Genomic DNA, 17305 nt, shown 5'->3' on the forward strand with positions numbered 1-17305 from the left:
TACCTGAATTTTGATCCCTAAGGGCTAGATAATGGCTTATGTCTGTGCCTATGTCCTTGAGTATTTTACAGACTGCCCCTGTGCATAAGGGACATGGATGCCACCCCAGGAGTGAATTTATAATTCCGCATCCATTGATCCAAACTGCATTTGAAGAGGGTCAGGGAAAGGCTCTGCTTTACGAGAACAGGAAGCCTGCTCCAGAGAGGGAGTAATCTCTGAGACAGTTATCTGTCTCTCCAGCATGTTTTGTTCATGTCACAGACCAGGTTTAGATCCTTAGACTGGGTGACCCTTATGTAGCTTGTCTTGTGAATGAGTTAACAGTTCCATCAGTGCTGGATTTGTGACTGCCTTATAGGTTAGGCATAGGTCACCTCTTATTAGTCGGTAGGAGACAGAGTAAAGGGATAGAACTTTCAGTCTATCCACACAGGACATGTTGTTTACATCCTGTATTTTTTTGTAAGGAACCTCTGAGGCTGCTTCAGCTGTTGCAGGTGTCTGGTCAAGTACATGACAAAAGGTGCAGTGTACCTGATTATTGGCCTGATGAGGACAGAGTGCAGTAGGACTATAACTTCCTTGGATCTGGAGCTGTGCCACATAGAAGGACGTCCTCACCACTGTGGACACATGGCGGTCAAAGTTTGGGCTACTCTCCATCTGTGTACCTAGATCTCTCACCTCTGAGTCTACTCTTAGGGGTGTGTTATTAATGTAATTTGCTGAGGCATTTGACTTCCCAAAGGGTATGAGTATACATTTTTTGCATGTAGTTTTAGGCCATAGTGCTGGCATCAATCATATGGCTGAGTCAGACCATTCTAAACGATATCTACATTGTTGGGGGATTTACTGATTACACCCAATTTGGAGTTGTCAACAAACATATCAGCCAAAGGCCTTCTACATTAGCCTTGACTTCAGAGAAGTATATTCCAAAAAGAAGAGGTCCCAGCAACAGTAACTGGCCTCTTGCTGAATCTGGATTCACTCACTCTAACATATCCTATCTATAAGCCATTTGGGTATCTATCTGGTGATGCAGAAATTTATGCCCAGTTTTGTGAGTTTATCTGTAATACCAGAGTGGGGAATTGTGTCAAATGCCTTAGCCCAGATCAAGGTAGACAGTGCATTTTACCTTCATCCACATCCCTAGTGACTTTCTCAAAGAAGTCCACCAGACTGAGCAGGTATAACCTGCACTTGACAAAGATAACCACTGGTTGACTAAAGTGTTTGGAGATTTCCTATGTCATTATTTATCAGGTCTATGATTACTCTTTCCATGGGACTGCATATCAGACCAGCTAAATTTCCATGATCTGTTGATGGTCCCCCTTTATGTAGAGGGATGACTGTTGCTGTCCTCCATTCCATAGGAGCAAAGCCAGTCTGAAGGCTGTGGTTAAACAGATCCTAGGAGGCCTGATAGGTCTTGTTTCAAACTATTTAAGAGGCATTCTGGGATTTTGTTGGGACCCACTGAATCTGTGTACTTTAGACAGCTCAATGGAATGCTGCTGTTTGGTGATAACTGGTAGAGGAATGGTGGAGGGTATTTCTTGAAGGGTAACTAGAGGTGATGAGGAGGTGAAATTTGAGCTGAATTTATCAGCCAGCAGATTTGCTACATCTTCTGGCTGAGTATAGCTGATGCGGTCTACAACTAACTGCGCACATTGTTAGGTGTGGACCTAATTGAAAAATGCCTTATGGTTATCCTTAGCTTGAGGCACTATTTTTGCCTCAAAATTTTCTTTTGAAGATGTGAATAGTCCCCTGATTTGATTGTTTAGACCAATAAGGGAGTGTTTTCTCTGTTGTGCATATTCTCACTTACTTCTAGACAGGATTTTCTTTTGTTGTACCACCTATTTTTATTAGGCGTCCACCAGGATGGCTTGTTTTTGTGGTTTGTCCTACACTTATTTTGGTCTGGTACTGCTGTTTTTATACAGCTGTTTATGCTGTCATAGAGGGCTTTTGTGAATGCCTCCACATGGGTTTCTGTGGTTTCTGGGCTTGCGGAGCTTGGACACTAGCTAAGCTATCACTTAATAGGTGATAGGTTGCCTTATTAAAGTTCTTAAAGGTTTTGGGTTTACATGGGGGCTCTACGTTTATATTTATTTCAAGGGAGAATGCTTTGTGATGTGATCTAACTAGTGAGGACATCAGTTCCTCCCTGTCCCTATTTAAGCACAACTTGGACAAATGGACAAGTAAACAGAAATTCACCCCTGGTCTGGCTCCTAGGTCTCTGACGGACTGAGGCAGTCACTAAATCACACCCTATAAATCAAATTTGTGGATCAGATTTAGGTTGCATGGCTAAGCTTTTAAGGGTCCTAGAAGTTGTTAGCCTAGTATACACCTATAAACCTTTTTTTGTCTGGTCCAGGGAGCCATGCAACAGGTTTAACATACCTGAATGCTATTTTTAGTTCAAAAGAAGAAGCAAAAAATTAGCATACAAACAAAAATGTTCTGTAGGTTGACTAGAAATACTGCTTCACTGGGCAGTTGGGACAAGAAAATATGAAGAGAATAACCGTTTAAAATGACTTGTAGCTCACAGCTAGATAGATCTGACTCCAACTATCATGGAGTCACACTCCACCATTCCAAGTATTTCTTTCAGGCGCAATCTGGCAGCACTACCTTATTAAGTAACATCCTAATAATCACACAGCCTGAAAGCAGAAAATGAGAGAATCAAATGCAGGAGGACATGTTAAGACTTAGCAGCTCACTGCCTTAACCTTCTGCACTGAAATGTCAAAATTCATATGTTGAACTAAACTACTTGTTCAAGACTTGGTAACGTCAGTAATGCATTACGAAGTTGTGGCTGAAAAAAGAGCCAGTACTAGTTCAGCCCACCTACATGGTTATTAAATGAAATAAGTACAATAAAATAAGCAAATAAATGTCTAACTAGCTAAACATTTCCACTGGTAAGCTAATGTGTACTTCCCCATGGGTCATGCTCATACATAGAGGTCCTCACACTCCCCAAGTTTTCAACAACCCACTGCTGCTACTCCAGTCTCTACCAGAGGTGTTGGTTCTGAAGGACAATGGAATACCCCCCTCAAGATTTTTTTTTTCCTATTTTGAAGAAATAATTGTACCAACAAGCTGAGAATTAGTTTTCTCATAACCTACATAGAACATGGATATAAATGTTTGTAAACCATACATCAGTACTGGATGAAATTGTAATTTGGGTGATACCATAATGTATAACTTCAACACATTCTAATAAATAGCTATTTAAAAAATGCTCTGACACAATCAACCATGGCATTTAATATACTACAAAGTGGGTCACAGTAAAATGCAGAGTCTGAGATGCAGAATACAATATAAACAGAAAACAAAAACATGTTAGCTGTACTACTGTATCTAAAACAGTTTCTCAATTTTCAGCTGGGAGACAAATAACTTACTCACCTAACTGTAGTCGGTATGTTTTGTCCGAAAATATGATTCGGAACCATCCAGGCTCACAACACTCGAATGCCTTTCCACAGATGATCAGGACTTTGTTATTGACAAATCTCCTCCATAAAAGTAGCTCCTCTTCAAAGGAGAGAGTTTTCAAGTACTGTGAAAAATTAGGGGAAAGACAGACACACAGTTATCAGTGTCCATGTGAAATACTGAAAAGGCCTTCTCTGTTTTGTAGAGAACAACAAAGGACATTTCAGAAAAGAATAATTTTGCATTATAGGTATATTTGTGAATGTGACACACACTCATTTGTGCAACCACATCTCAATCAAACAATAACAGGCCACCCCAAAAGAGACAGATTTTACCTTACATAACTGCTGTATTGTGTTCAAAGATCTTACCATTTCTTCAGAGTAAGACCCAGAGTTCAGGTGAACATTATCAGTCTACGAGCCTGTGAAAATGCTCCCTCCCTTCATCCTTCCTGCATAACTATCACACAGCCTGCAATGCCCTAAGTCTTACCTTGCTGTTTTGTTACCATTACTTCCCATATACGACTTCTGAGCAGAAGTCTGTTTTTGAAACAAATGACCAAATTAACATTAGATAATTAATGGCACATTAATGCATTTACAGCATTTTAAATACAAGCTTAGTCCCATTTACATAAATACAGCCAACCATTTATAAACCATATTAGAACAAATTTTGTTACATTATGTTACAATTAAGTAAAACTGTTCCATTTCAGTAGCTCTTTGTGAGAATCACATCTAGTTACACATATGGAACATTAACTTGACTGTGAATTATTAACAAGATAGGTGGACTGAGCATTATAGTGATTTCAACAAAGACATGAAGTCACAGCATACACAGATAGGCTTTAAAAGTTATTTACACATAGAATTGATGAATGAAATTAAAAAATGGCATTCTACTTCTGACACACTGACAAATATAAAGAAAAGTGAAGGATTTTGCACTCTGCAACCACCTAACTCTTTTAAATGATGCAACTGAAAAAAAGACTTTTCCAAAGGAACAGCTACACAGAATTCTGTTCTAGCATATTAAGAAGCATCTCCAATTCTAGATCCTTCCGTCAGTTGTTTTTGTGACCATGGCTGGTGATATACACTTTGACAAAACCCACACAAGGTGAAAGCAATTGTCATCCACTTTATTACCAAGCACAGACTCAGCAATGACAAAACTCAGCATGACTACTGCACACACACACACACACACACACACACACATGCACACACACACCACATGCACGCACGCACCCACACACGCACGCGCACATGTGAAGACGCACACACACTCACATATGCACACACACACACACACAGTCCTTTACATACACGGGTGTGGGTGCAGTTTTACAGAGCTTCCAAATCCCATACATGAGCTCTCATAGGGCTGTACATGGAGACCCCTGTGAAAACTGAGTACCAAATGGCAACATCCAGGCCCACCACTTGAAGCAGTTCATGTTGCTAAGCAGTCCTCTTCCTTTTCCATAAAATATTACCCTTAATATGCACAGTTGCAGTCTCTCCCCATGATCACCTAATGTTTATCTGATAACTGGGAAAGCCGATTGGTGTGACCTGGACCAATGATACACTGCAAATATAGGAATAACAGTGTTACGCATATATAAATATTTGAGTTACAGACACCACAGAGGTTGGTCTCAAAAGGTTAGCATACAAGCAGAAAGCATACAATTTAAACAGTGAACAGTCTTAAATAGTAAGGACATACTAAAGATAAGGCAGTCAATATACAAGATGTTAAAGATGATTTTTAAGTGCAATGTGTTTCATGAATATAACCTAAATCTTCCTCCCTTAGGCAAATCTCTGTTAATATGGTTAACTCTAGTTTATCTTGATATAACATTATTTTGCAACACAGCACTCAATAAAGCAAATGCTAAAGTTCTTCCAACCTCATGTGTAAGACAAAGCCCATTAGGTACACATTTACTGCACTTATAAAAAAAAAAAAAAAAAAAAAGTGGTCAACTATCCATAAATGGTACATCACTGTCCCTTGCGGCCTTCTCGAGGTTATTGTTTGTACTCCATAAATTCAGGAACTTCCTCTTAAAATGAGCATAAAAATACATATGAAAAAACTAGTCTAATGTTATGTTTAGTTACAGTATCCAATTCTTTCCACTCCCTTATTGCAGCAATGTGAACATGCCCCAACCTACATACGTTTGCATCCAAAACTACTTACTCTGAAAGGATTGCACGACATCACAGATTTTAGCACTAAGAAGACAATAAAAGTACAGTTGTGTACACTTACCATAAATGTAGATGTTCGAGTGTTTTCATTGTTGCAGTCATCACACTTGGGTTATCCTGCCAGGGTAGCCCTCAGTTGGCCCGAATACCAGAGGCTTAGTATATCTGCGTCGGTTGCTGTCGCTCCAGGATTGACCTCAGGTCGTCAGTGGTATAAAATCAGGCAGCCGACGCCATTACATCAGTTTTTCTTGCCCCAACTGTCAGGAGCCCCCAACTAAGGAACTCGGTTATTAAGGATATCCACATTGCCAGGCTAGTTGCTCAGCATAATGCATCCGAGATTATCCAAGTGCAACTAACTCTGGGCAACATCGCAATCCAAATTGTAACTTGCTACAGATCCCCCACCATGCCCCAGGATTCCCTCTCCTCATTTCTTGATACACTAGAAAATATTAGGGTACAACCCAACACTCTAATAATGGGCGATTTCAACAACCCCACCATTAACTTGGAAAGCTACTCATGTACAAACTCTTTTGCTCAACGTTTTCTGGAATTTATAAATTCTAATGCCTCGCCTTGAATCAACTTATCCACACCCCCACCAGGGGCAGCAATAACCTAGACCTGGTCATTACCAACATGGGCTACCAGTGTTCCACACCAGAGGTCAATTCCTTGTTGGTCAGATCCGACCACAATCTAATCAGCCTAGACATCCACATCCCGCCCCCACCCCTATTAGGTAAACTACCGTAAAAAAATTCCTCCAAAGCTAACTTCACGCTTCTTAAGACAGAAGTGGCAAACTTCACGACACCCATGCAGACGGACAATAGAGGTATGACTGCTGAATCCTACACAAATGCACTTTACAAGCACTTATACAAGTGCATGGATCGTGCTATCCCTAACAGAACCAAGATGCCATCCTCCAAAAAAAGGAAGCCAATCTGGTGGTCCCCTGCCAAAAAACAAACCCTACAACAGAAGAAAGAAACTGTTGCAAAAAAGAGTAAAATTCCATGATTGGAGGAATTTCCTGGACAGCTTCAGTAAGAAGTTGAGATCCCTCATAAAATCCTCCAAAGCTAGTTACAAAAACAAAATCGCCACCGATTCTAAAGTCAACCACAAAGCATTCTATAGCTATGTCAAGAATCTCAAAGGCAACACCCAGATCTGCTCTGAGTTACAGCACAATGGCACTAAATATACAGAACCAACTGATATTGCCAACATCCTGGCAGATAGGTTCAGTGCTAACTTTACCCCCCCCCCCACCCCCTAAAGGGCCCATCTCTGTATCGGAAGAATGCAAAGTTCCTGTAATCATGGCTGCACAGGTAAAAAACACACTCTCCAATGCCAAGAACACAGCAACCATGGGACCTGACAACATACCAGGTTGTGTTCTACATGAACTACAGAATGAACTGGCACCCCACCTAAGCACCATGTTGAATCATAGCCTCACCTCAGGCTTTGTGCCCACTGAATGGCGCACCGCAATGCTTATCCCACTCCACAAAGGGGAGCCACCACGGATCCTGGGAACTACCACCACATTAGCCTAATGAGCCTAGTCTGCAAGGCAATGGAACTTATAAACAAAGACATTAGTAAACTCCAAACTCTGGACCCCACCCAGTTCGGGTTTGTAAAAGGCAGATCATGTCTCCTAAACCTGATAGACTTTTTTGAAGCAGTCACCAAAGCCGTAAACGAGGGCACGGTGGTTCAAACAGCCTATCTAGATCTCGCCAAGGCTTTTGACACCATCCCCCCACTCTGGAATTATAGATAAACTCACTAAACTAGGTATAAATCCCTATGTCACAAGATGGACTGCCAACTGGCTCACTGACAGAACCCACACTGTGAAAGTAGCAGACTCCAAATCCGACTTCAGACCAGTGACAAGTGGAGTAACCACAGGGATCAGTCCTGGGTTCTCTCCTGTTTGTATTTACTTTTCTGAAGTACAGAATAACACAGAAGGTCTTTGGCTAACGAAGTTCACAGATGACTGCAAACTAGGAGCCATAATTGAAACTCCTAACAATGTGGACATCCTACAAAAGGGCCTCACTGAGACAGATGCCTGGTGTCAAAGCCATGGCCTCAAGCTCAATGCTAAAAAGTGCATGGTCATCCCCTTTGGTAAAAACTCTGTACCCATGAGCTACCACATAGGTGGTAGTCTACTTAACACCAGAAGTGTGATAAGAGACCTTGGACACAGGTGGAGAGTAGTCTCTCCTTTGATAATTACATCGCCACATTATTCAGGAAATCCTTCTACATGGCACACCTCATCACAAAAGGTTTCTCATCCAGGAAAAAAGAGGTTATTGTTCCCCTCAACTCATCACTCATTAGACCCATTATAGAGTACAGCGCCCCTTTTGGTATGTACCTCACAAGACATCTACAACAATTACCGGCCTCAAACAGATGCCCTATGCAGACTGTCTCAAAAAACTCCTGCTTTACTCCGTCGCATATTGTCTACTAAGAGGCGATCTCTGCCTAACATACAAAGCTATGTCAAACCCAGAGCTGTTGGACATTCTCCACTTAAAGAAGTCCCAATCCTTCCGAGCTATATGCTCTAGGTACCTAAACCTTGCCACCACAATAAACAGAACATGCTGGGATAGATTCCTGTCCCAGAGACTACCCATACTCGAACAAACTACTTGTCTATATCAAATAAAGCTCCTCATTAGCACTCTTCAAGAAAAATCTTGATGACTGGATGGGAAATAGGAAATTCACCCCTGGGATCACCTCTGTGGCTCTGCTTGACAGGGGCACAGGAAAATAATTTTCTTGAGTGGCAAAAGCCAAGGTACTTTTTTGGCTAGGCTTGTATAGGCCCTAGGGCCGATAGCCTAGTACCTACCTATGAACAAGGAGGGTGGAGGGTGGGAAACCAGGACTGCAACAGTGAATACACTCAAGCATCTACATTTATGGGAAGTGTACACAACTGTACTATGTTCTTCGTGTTTCACTGCTGCAGTCATCACACTTGGGTCGATTCCCAAAGCTGAAGAAAAGGGTGGAAGCAGTCAAGAAGACTGGGGGCTGGCTAGGATGTCCTGCAAGACTGCGGTTGCAAAACCTGCCCTGGATTTGGAGAAGATAGACTGGTGGTAATGCTTGGTGAAGGTATGAACAGAAGTCCATGTTGCAGCCTCCAGTATGTCCCTGGTAGGGACCCTCTGAGAAAAGCTGTAGAGGTGGAGGCTGCCCTAGTGGAATGTGTCCTGACCCCTTTAGGGGGTGGTTTCCTGTGGTGTTTGTAGCAGAAATGGATGCAGTGTGCCATCCATTTGGAGATTGATTGTTTGGATATGGCCTTGCCCTTGCCCCTGCTGCAAAGCTGACTAGCAATTGGTCAGTTTTCCTAAAAGATTTAGTCCTACCCAGGTAGAATCTGAGCTGTCTGTGCACATCTAGAGAATGCAGAATTATTTCCCCCTTGTTTTGTGGGTTAGGGAAAAAGGTGGGCAAATGAATAAATTGGTTGAGAGCCACACCGGACACCACTTTAAGCATGAAAGTTGGGTTAGTCCTGAGGGAGACACTGTCAATATGGAAAATGATGAAGGGCTCTACAGCCACAAGTGCTTGTAGCTCTGAAACTCTTCTAGCTGAAGTCATGGCCAGAAGCAAGGCTGTTTTCCAAGAGAGGAATTTTAACTCTGCTGAAGCTGCAGGCTCAAAGGGGGTGGGCTTTTCCAAGACAACATTAAGGTCCCAAGCTGGGGTAGGAGCTCTTCTGGGTGGCCTTAAAATGTTAGCTCCTCTTAGGAACTGTTTGATGAGAGGGTGTGAGAAGAGAGGTGGCTCTGTGCTGTAATGAGCAAAGATGGCAGAGGAAGGAATTTTAATAGAAGAGAAGGATAGACCCCTATATAGTAGGTCTGCTAGATAATCCAGGATGAGAGGTAGGGAGGGCTGTGCTGTTTCAGCTCCTTTAGCCTGGATCCAGGTGCAAAACCTTTTCCACTTGTCAGCGAAGAAATTTCTAGTGCTGGGGCATCTGGCCTCATGTATAACATCCAGGACTTGTTTGCTTGGCTGGCAGCTGGAGGAGAGGTCAGGGTAAAAGCCAGGCTGCCAGGTTTAGGGTCTGCAATTGCGGATACATGAATTCTCCATTCTTCTGAGTCAGGCAAGTTGGGATCTGAGGTAGGTGCCATGGTGGCAGGGGTGACAGGCTGCGCAGCAGTGGGTACCAGTGCTGGTGTGGCCAGTCTGGGGCAATCAAGATTGCCCTTGTTTTTTTTCTCCCCTATTTTGAGCAGTACCCTTGATTTGTGGGAGAAGGGGAAATGCATAGATCAAGAGGTTTAACCATTGAACGGATACAGCAACCACTTTCCAGGCCTTGTGAGATTCCCTGGTACAGAATTTGCTGAGCTGGTGATTGTTGTGGGAGACAAAGAGATCCACCTTCGGGGTGCTCCATTTCTGGGTTACAAGGTTGAAGGTTCTGTGGTCTAGCTGCCACTCATGTGGGTCTAGCAGGTTTCTGCTTAAGTTGTCTGCCAGAGAGTTTACGAAGCCTGGCAGGAATTGTGCTAGCAGGTGTTATTTGCATGGCTGAAGCCATGTGCCAAAGGCTCATGGCGAGCCTGCAGAGAGGATAAGAGGTAATTTCCCCCTGCTTGTTGATATATCACATCACTGGTGGTGTCTGTTTTGATCACTAGTGGCCCTGGGGAGAGTAGGGGTCTGAAAGCTGTCAGAGCGTGCTGAACAGCTAGCATCTTTTTTGGCTGATGTGCAGATGTATTTGATTTGGGCTCCAATGGCCCTGAATTTATCTGCCGTCCAGGTGTGCACCCCAGGCATAATCTGATGCGTCTGTGGTGAGGGTCTGGGTGGCGTGGGGTTGTGAGAAGGGAAGACCCTTGTGGTTGCATGCTGCTGCCCACCAAAGAAAATCTTTCCTTAGACTGGGTATCATAGGTATGATAGTTTCCAGGTCTGGAGAGTGTTGACACCATAGGCTTTTTAGGTACCATTGTAGTTTCCTCATATGCAGTGGCATATGGAATGAGTAGAATGCAAGAGGCCATGAACCCTAGAGCTTACAGGATTTTCCTTGCGGATAACTGGATTTTGGTGGCTAGTTGAGAGAAGTAGCCTGTCAGGTAGGCTTGTTTTTCTGGAGTAAGGAATGCCATCTGGGATGCTGTGTCCAGGCTTGCTCCCAGGAATACAATTTTTTGAATGGGGACTAGTTTTGATTTCTTTTCATTTACAGTATACCCCAGGGAGGTCAGCAGGTCCTTTACAAAGATCAGGTGCTGTAACAGCTTTTCCTGACTGTCTGCCTGAATCAGGCAGTTGTCTAAGTAGGGGTAAATTTGAATATTTCTTTGTCTGCAAAAAGCAATGGCTGAAGGCAGGCATTTTGTGAAAACTCTGGGAGCAGTGGATAAGCCAAAGGGAAGCGCAGAGAACTGAAAGTGCATAGATCCTGCCCTGAAACATAGATATTTGCTGCAAGATTCCCTGATTGGGATGTGTAGGTAGGCCTCTTTTAGGTCTAGGGCGGCTAACCAAGCATCCCTGGAAAGCATAAGAAGCTGCTGCTGGAGGGTGAGCATTGTGAATTTTGGTATCACCATGAAGGTGTTTAGAATTGATAGATCGAGGACTGGGTGCCACGTGCCCTCTTTTCTGGGTACCAGGAAAAGCCTGGAATAAAAACATTGGCCTATCTGGTCTGCAGGAACAGGCTGTATTGCCCTCATGGAGAGCAGGGAACGGACTTGTTTTTGGCCTCTGCCCACTGGTTTGGAGGAAGATCTGGGAACCCTTTTGGGGTTGACAGAGTGTGGGAATAAAATTTGTATCGCTGGGACACTATGTTGAGGACCCATCGGTCATTGGTAATAGAGGCCCAGTTGTTTGCATGGAAGGACAGTTTTCCTCCTAGGGGCACAAGCAGGTGGGCAGAGTTAAGAGGTGGAGGTGTAAAGTCACTGTGAGTTCTTTCCATAAGGGGGTGGCATAGCACTCCCTGTTTTTGAAGTGGAGGAACTCCATTGCTTAGATCTCTGCATTCCCTGGGACTGCTGTCTTGGGGGGGGGTCTGCTTCCCCTAGGTCTTGGCTGAGCTGGCTTGGAAGGGGCCGGAAAGGACCAGTGCTTGGATGAGCAATGCCTACTGAACCTCGGAGGCTGGACCTGTAAGACGTCTTTAACTGTCTGCAAAGATTTAGCTTTTTCTTCCATCTTTTTTAAGACCTCTTTTGCCTTGGTGCCAAACAAATTGTGTTTGTTCAATGGTGCGTCCAATAGTTTTGATTTGACATGGTCTGGTAACGTCTGTTCCTTAAACCAAGCATGCCTTCTAAGTACAGAACCAGTGACTGCTGCTCTGCAGGATGCTTCTAGGGCGTCTAAACCACATTGCAAGGTGCGTTTAGTAACTTGGCTTGCAGAATGCATAAGATCTTGTAATTCTTTATTTTCTGCACAAGCAGGAAAAGTAGATATTTTTTGTTTGAGGAGTTCCATGGTATGTTGGTGGTATTTCAGCATGTGGAACTGACAATTTAGTGCTCTAATGGCAAGAGTTGCAGAGGTGTATACTTTTGTACCCCATCTGTCTAAAGATCAGGAATCCCTGTCCGTGGGGGTGGGATTCTTAGCTGTGGTTGCTTTAATTCCTTTAGGTCCTTGGGAGATGACCTCTGGGTCAGCAGTAGGATTTTTGAAAATAAATTTATGAGAGTCAGGGACTCTGTAATACCTGTCAGGTTTCCTGGTAGCAGGAGGAAGGGTGTCAGGAGTCAAAGTAGATTCCATAAAGTCATCATCCACAAAGTACAGTTGTGTACACACCATAAATGTAGATGTTCAAGTGTATTCACTGTTGCAGTCATCACACTTGGGTTATCTGCATGCAGGTTAGCCCTCAATCGGCCCGAATACCAGAGACTTAGTATTTCTGCGTCGGACGCTATCGCTCCAGGACTGAAGTCAGGTCGCCAGGGGGTATAAAAACAGGCAGCCGACGCCATTACATCAGTTTTTCTTGCCCCAAATGTCAGGAGCCCCCCAAATAGGGAGTTAAGTTATGGTGGGGAAAACACCATTAGTAAAAAGTAAATACCAATACCCCTGAAATGGGTGAGCAATAGCCATAGAGAGGAGAGAGAGAGAGAGAGAGAAAACAGGGGGCTGGAGGGAGGGAAACCAGGACTGCAACAGTGAATACATTCGAACATCTAAATTTACGGTAAGCGTACACAACTGTACTATGTTCTTCGTGTTTCACTGTTGCAGTCATCACACTTGGGTGGATTACTAAAGCTGACAAAGGGTGGAGGCAGTCAAGAAGAGTTAGAGCTGGCTAGTATGCCTTGCAGGACTACTGTTGCAAAATCTGCCCTGGATTTGGAAAAGATAGGCAGGTGGTAATGATTGGTGAAGGTGTGTACAGAACTCCAGGTAGCAGCTTCCAGGATGTCCCTGGCAGGGACTCCCCAGAGAAATGCTGTAGAGGTATATGCTGCCCTAGTGGAATGTGTTCTGACCCCCTGAGGGGGGTGGTTTCCCATGGTGCTTGTAGCAGACATGGATGTAGTGTGCTATCCATTTGGAAATTGTTTGTTTTGAAATGGCCATGCCCTCTGCCCCTGTTGCAAAGCTGACTAGTAACTGGTCAGATTTTCCAAAGAACTAAGTCCTATTAAGGAAGAATCTGAGCTGTCTGTGCACATAAAGGAGTGCAGGATCCTTTCCCCTTTATTTTGAGGATTAGGGAAGAAAGTTGGCAAATGGATGGATTGGTTGAGAGCCAAACTAGACACCACTTTAAGCATAAAGGAAGGGTTAGTCCTGAGGGAAACCCTGTCAGCATGGAAAATAATGAAGGGTTCCACAGTCATAAGTGTTTGTAGCTCACACACTCTTCTAGCTGAAACCCTAGGGCCTGCAGTATTTTTCTTGTGGATAGCTGGGTTCTGGTGGCCATTTGTTTGAAGTAGGCTGTCAGATAGACTTGTTTTTCTGAAGTCAGGAATGCCATCTGGGATGTTGTGCCAAGCTTGCTCCCAGGAATACAATTTTTTGATTGGGTGCCAGTTTTGATTTCTTTTTGTTGATGGTGTACCCCAAGGAAGTGAAAAGGTGTTTTACAAATGTCAGGTGCTGCAACAGCAATTCCTGACTGTCTGCCTGAATCAGGCAGTAGTCCAAGTCTGGGTAAATTTGGATATTTCTCTGCCTGCAGTATGCAATGGCTGGAGCCAGGCATTTTGTGAAAACTCTGGGCGCAGTAGATAAGCCAAAAGGAAGTGCAGAGAACTGATAATGCATAGAACCTGGCCTGAAATGTAGATACTTCCTGCATGACTCCCTTATAGGGATGTGCAGATAGGCTTCTTTTAAGTCTATGGTGACTAACCAGGCATCCTTGGCTAGCATAGGAAGTAGCTGTTGCAGGGTAAGCATTTTAAATGTTGGTACCACCAGGAAGGTGTTGAGAACTGAAAGAGCCAGGATTGGTTACCAAGAGCCTACTTTCCTGGGTACCAGGATGAGTCTGGAGTAGAATCCTTGACCCCTCTGTTCTACTGGAACAGTTACTGGAATAACTCGGACATTGAGCAGGGAAGCTATTTGGTTTTGAACCTCTGCCCACTGGTTTGGAGGAAGGTCTGGAAACCCGCTTGGGGTTGGCAGTGAATGGAAATAAAATTTGTACCCCTGATCTACAATGTTGAGGACCCACTGGTCCTGTGTGATGGATATCCAGTTTTTTGCATGAAGGGTAAGTTTTCCTCCTAGGGGCACAAACAATTGGGCAGGGCTGTGGAGTGGAGTAAGGAAGTCATTTTGAGTTTTTTTCCGTAGGGAGGTGGCTTACCACTTCCTGCTTTAGGGGTGGGAGCACTCCATTGCTTTGATCTCTGCATAATCTGAGACTGTAGTCTGGGTGGTCTGTTTCCCCTGTGTCTGATTTGAGAAGCCCTGGAGGGGGCTGGGAAGGACCAGTGTTTGGAAGGGCAATGCCTACTGAATCTAAGGGGTTGCATTTGTAAGAATTCTTTAACAGTCTGCATAGACTTGGCTTTTTCTTCCATCTTTTTAAGAACCTCTTCTGCTTTGGTGCCTAACAAACTGTCCTTGTTCAAAGGAGCATCTAGTAACTTTGACTTGACATGGTCTGGCAAGGTCTGCTCCTTCAGCCAAGCATGTCTTCTCAGTATAGAGCCAGTGACCGCTGCCCTGCAAGATGCTTCTAGGGCATCAAAACCACACTGTAAGGTATGCTTGTTGACTTGGCTTGCAGCAATTCTTTATTTTCTGCACAGTCTGTAAAGGATGCCACTTTTTGTTTGATAAATTCCATAATATGTTGCAAGTCAATGCCCTAATAGCAAGATTAGTAGAGGTATAAACCTTCTTACCCCATCTATCCAAAGCTCTGGAATCCCTCTCCAAAGGGGTGGGATTCTTGGCTGTAGTTGCCTTGATACCTTTAGGCCTCTGGGAAATGATCTCTGGGTCAGCAGTAGGACACGTAAAAAGGAATTTGTGAGTGGCAGGTACTCTGTAGTACCTGTCTGGTTTCCTAGGGGCAGGAGGTAAAGTGTCAGGAGTACGACTGGATTCTATAAAGACATCATCAACAATATCCAGGACAGGGGGAATTGCTAAAGGCCTGTGCTGAGGCAAGTCTAGAAATTCTCTGAGTCTCTTTTGGGACTGAGGATAGTCTTGGCATTCCCAGTGGAAATATTCTCTTAAGATATGCAAGGTTTCACCAAAAGAAAAATCCTCTGGAGGTGAGGCAGAGGGAATGGATTCCTCTGAATCTGAATCCTCATAAGCAGACAAGGGCATGTCTTCATAATCAGAAATCTTAAAGTCATCGGACTCCTGGTTTGTAGAAGCTGTAGGGGAGTGGTCTCTTTTTCTCATAGCAGGGGAAGGCTGACTTCCCCTAATCAGTGTAATAAGGTCTTCGGCCATTCTAAGCATTTGTTTTTGTGGCATGGGAGCAGGTGCATGCACTTTGGTCGTCGGTTTTCTAGGTGTAGTTGCCTAAGAAACGTGGCAGTTTTGGTTAAAAAAGTCGTCAGTTTGAGTCGAACATCGGTTGAGTGAAGAACTGCCTCAGAAGCCAGCACCTGCACAGCAGTTCCGGACCCGTCTAAGGTAGAGATATCCACATGATCCTTAGTCAAAGAAAAGTCTCGCGGCACACCGGACTCCGAATGGGTCTCGGTAGAGGCCTGCGTATCCATTGAAGTGGGCATCAGGGACTGCAAAAGTGCCTCACTGAGGATTGGAGAACTGAAGACTAGTTTAATGGAAGCATCGTCGGCAGTTTTGGACCTGTACGGTCTGTCTCTGTCTTTATCCTTACTTTTTTTGGAAGATTGTTAGCTGGATGGCTTACAGAAGCCATATCGGAATACGGGGACGGAGAGCGAAAATATTTAGCTACAATAAGGGCCCAACGATGTATAGTTCTGGCGTTGAACAAAGCAAAAAAGCAACAAGAACAAGATAGTGGAATCCAAGTGGTAAGTCCTCCGTTGTTAAGTAGGAATAAATAAATCAAAAGCCGGCTGTAAACTAACTACAGATGGAGCCAGGCAAACAAGAAACTCTAGTTCCAAACAAGAACTCAAGAGATAAGGCAGTTCAAATAATCCAAAAGATAAGGCAGCTCAAATAATTCAGGTGGCAAGCACAAGAAATCCAAGTATATACAAAAGACATATAAAATCTCCTTTACTGTAGTCAACAAAAGGTAAACGCTTTCACTATATAGCTTCATCAGACCATAAAACAACTACTATCACAGCCACTATTTAAACTAAACAAAAAGCACATAGCAGCCAATCACAACAATCAACTCATTAATTATAAAATCAAACAATGAAGCAGTTCACAATCATGGACAGAATAAAGCAAAAAGATATAAAAAACTACTGAATTATATAAAATGAATATATATGCATGTATAAAAAAAAAAAAAAATATATATATATATATATATATATATATATATATATATATATATATATATCTATACAAAAAGCACAAAAGCGACAGCAAGGTATGTTGTGGTCTGGGCCTAAACAGGTGACGCAATAAGAATGGAAGTCTCGGTGTGGTATTTGCTTTCCACAGGCGAGACAATTGTTAACTTTTTCTGACAATGGTTAGAGCAAGAAAAAAGGATACCCAATGGGGTACTTAGCTTTAGAAGACTTCATCTTCAATTCGGAAATGAAACTCAGCGGCCGACCAGCACTCGTGTGAACTGCTTCTGCTTTGGGCTCCTCAGCAATAAAGACTGATGTAATGGCATTGGCTGCCTGACTTTATACCACTGATGACCTGACGTCAGTCCTGGAGCGATAGCAACCAACGCAGAAATACTAAGGCTCTGGTATTCAGGCCGACTGAGGGCTACCGCTAGCAGGATAACCCAAATGTGATGACTGCAACAGTGAAACACGAAGAACATCTATAGGTTTACCTTGATCTTTTCTGCAAAGATAGAA

General features: G+C 43.5%; 1 protein-coding gene across 1 annotated transcript in view; it reads right to left on the minus strand.

Moving 5' to 3' along the window:
* The window catches only part of LOC122810579 (1-aminocyclopropane-1-carboxylate synthase-like protein 1), a 790733-nt gene that overhangs the window by 102509 nt on the left and 670919 nt on the right, over positions 1–17305 (minus strand). Inside the window, exon 17 of the mRNA XM_044082158.1 lies at positions 3466–3619. Within this exon, the coding sequence (XP_043938093.1) occupies positions 3466–3619 (154 nt within the window). The remainder of the gene's footprint in view (positions 1–3465; positions 3620–17305) is intronic.

This window comes from Protopterus annectens, chromosome 9.part0, assembly GCF_019279795.1.
Source record: "Protopterus annectens isolate FY-2018-M chromosome 9.part0, PAN1.0, whole genome shotgun sequence".
NCBI classification, from domain to species: Eukaryota; Metazoa; Chordata; order Ceratodontiformes; family Protopteridae; genus Protopterus; species Protopterus annectens.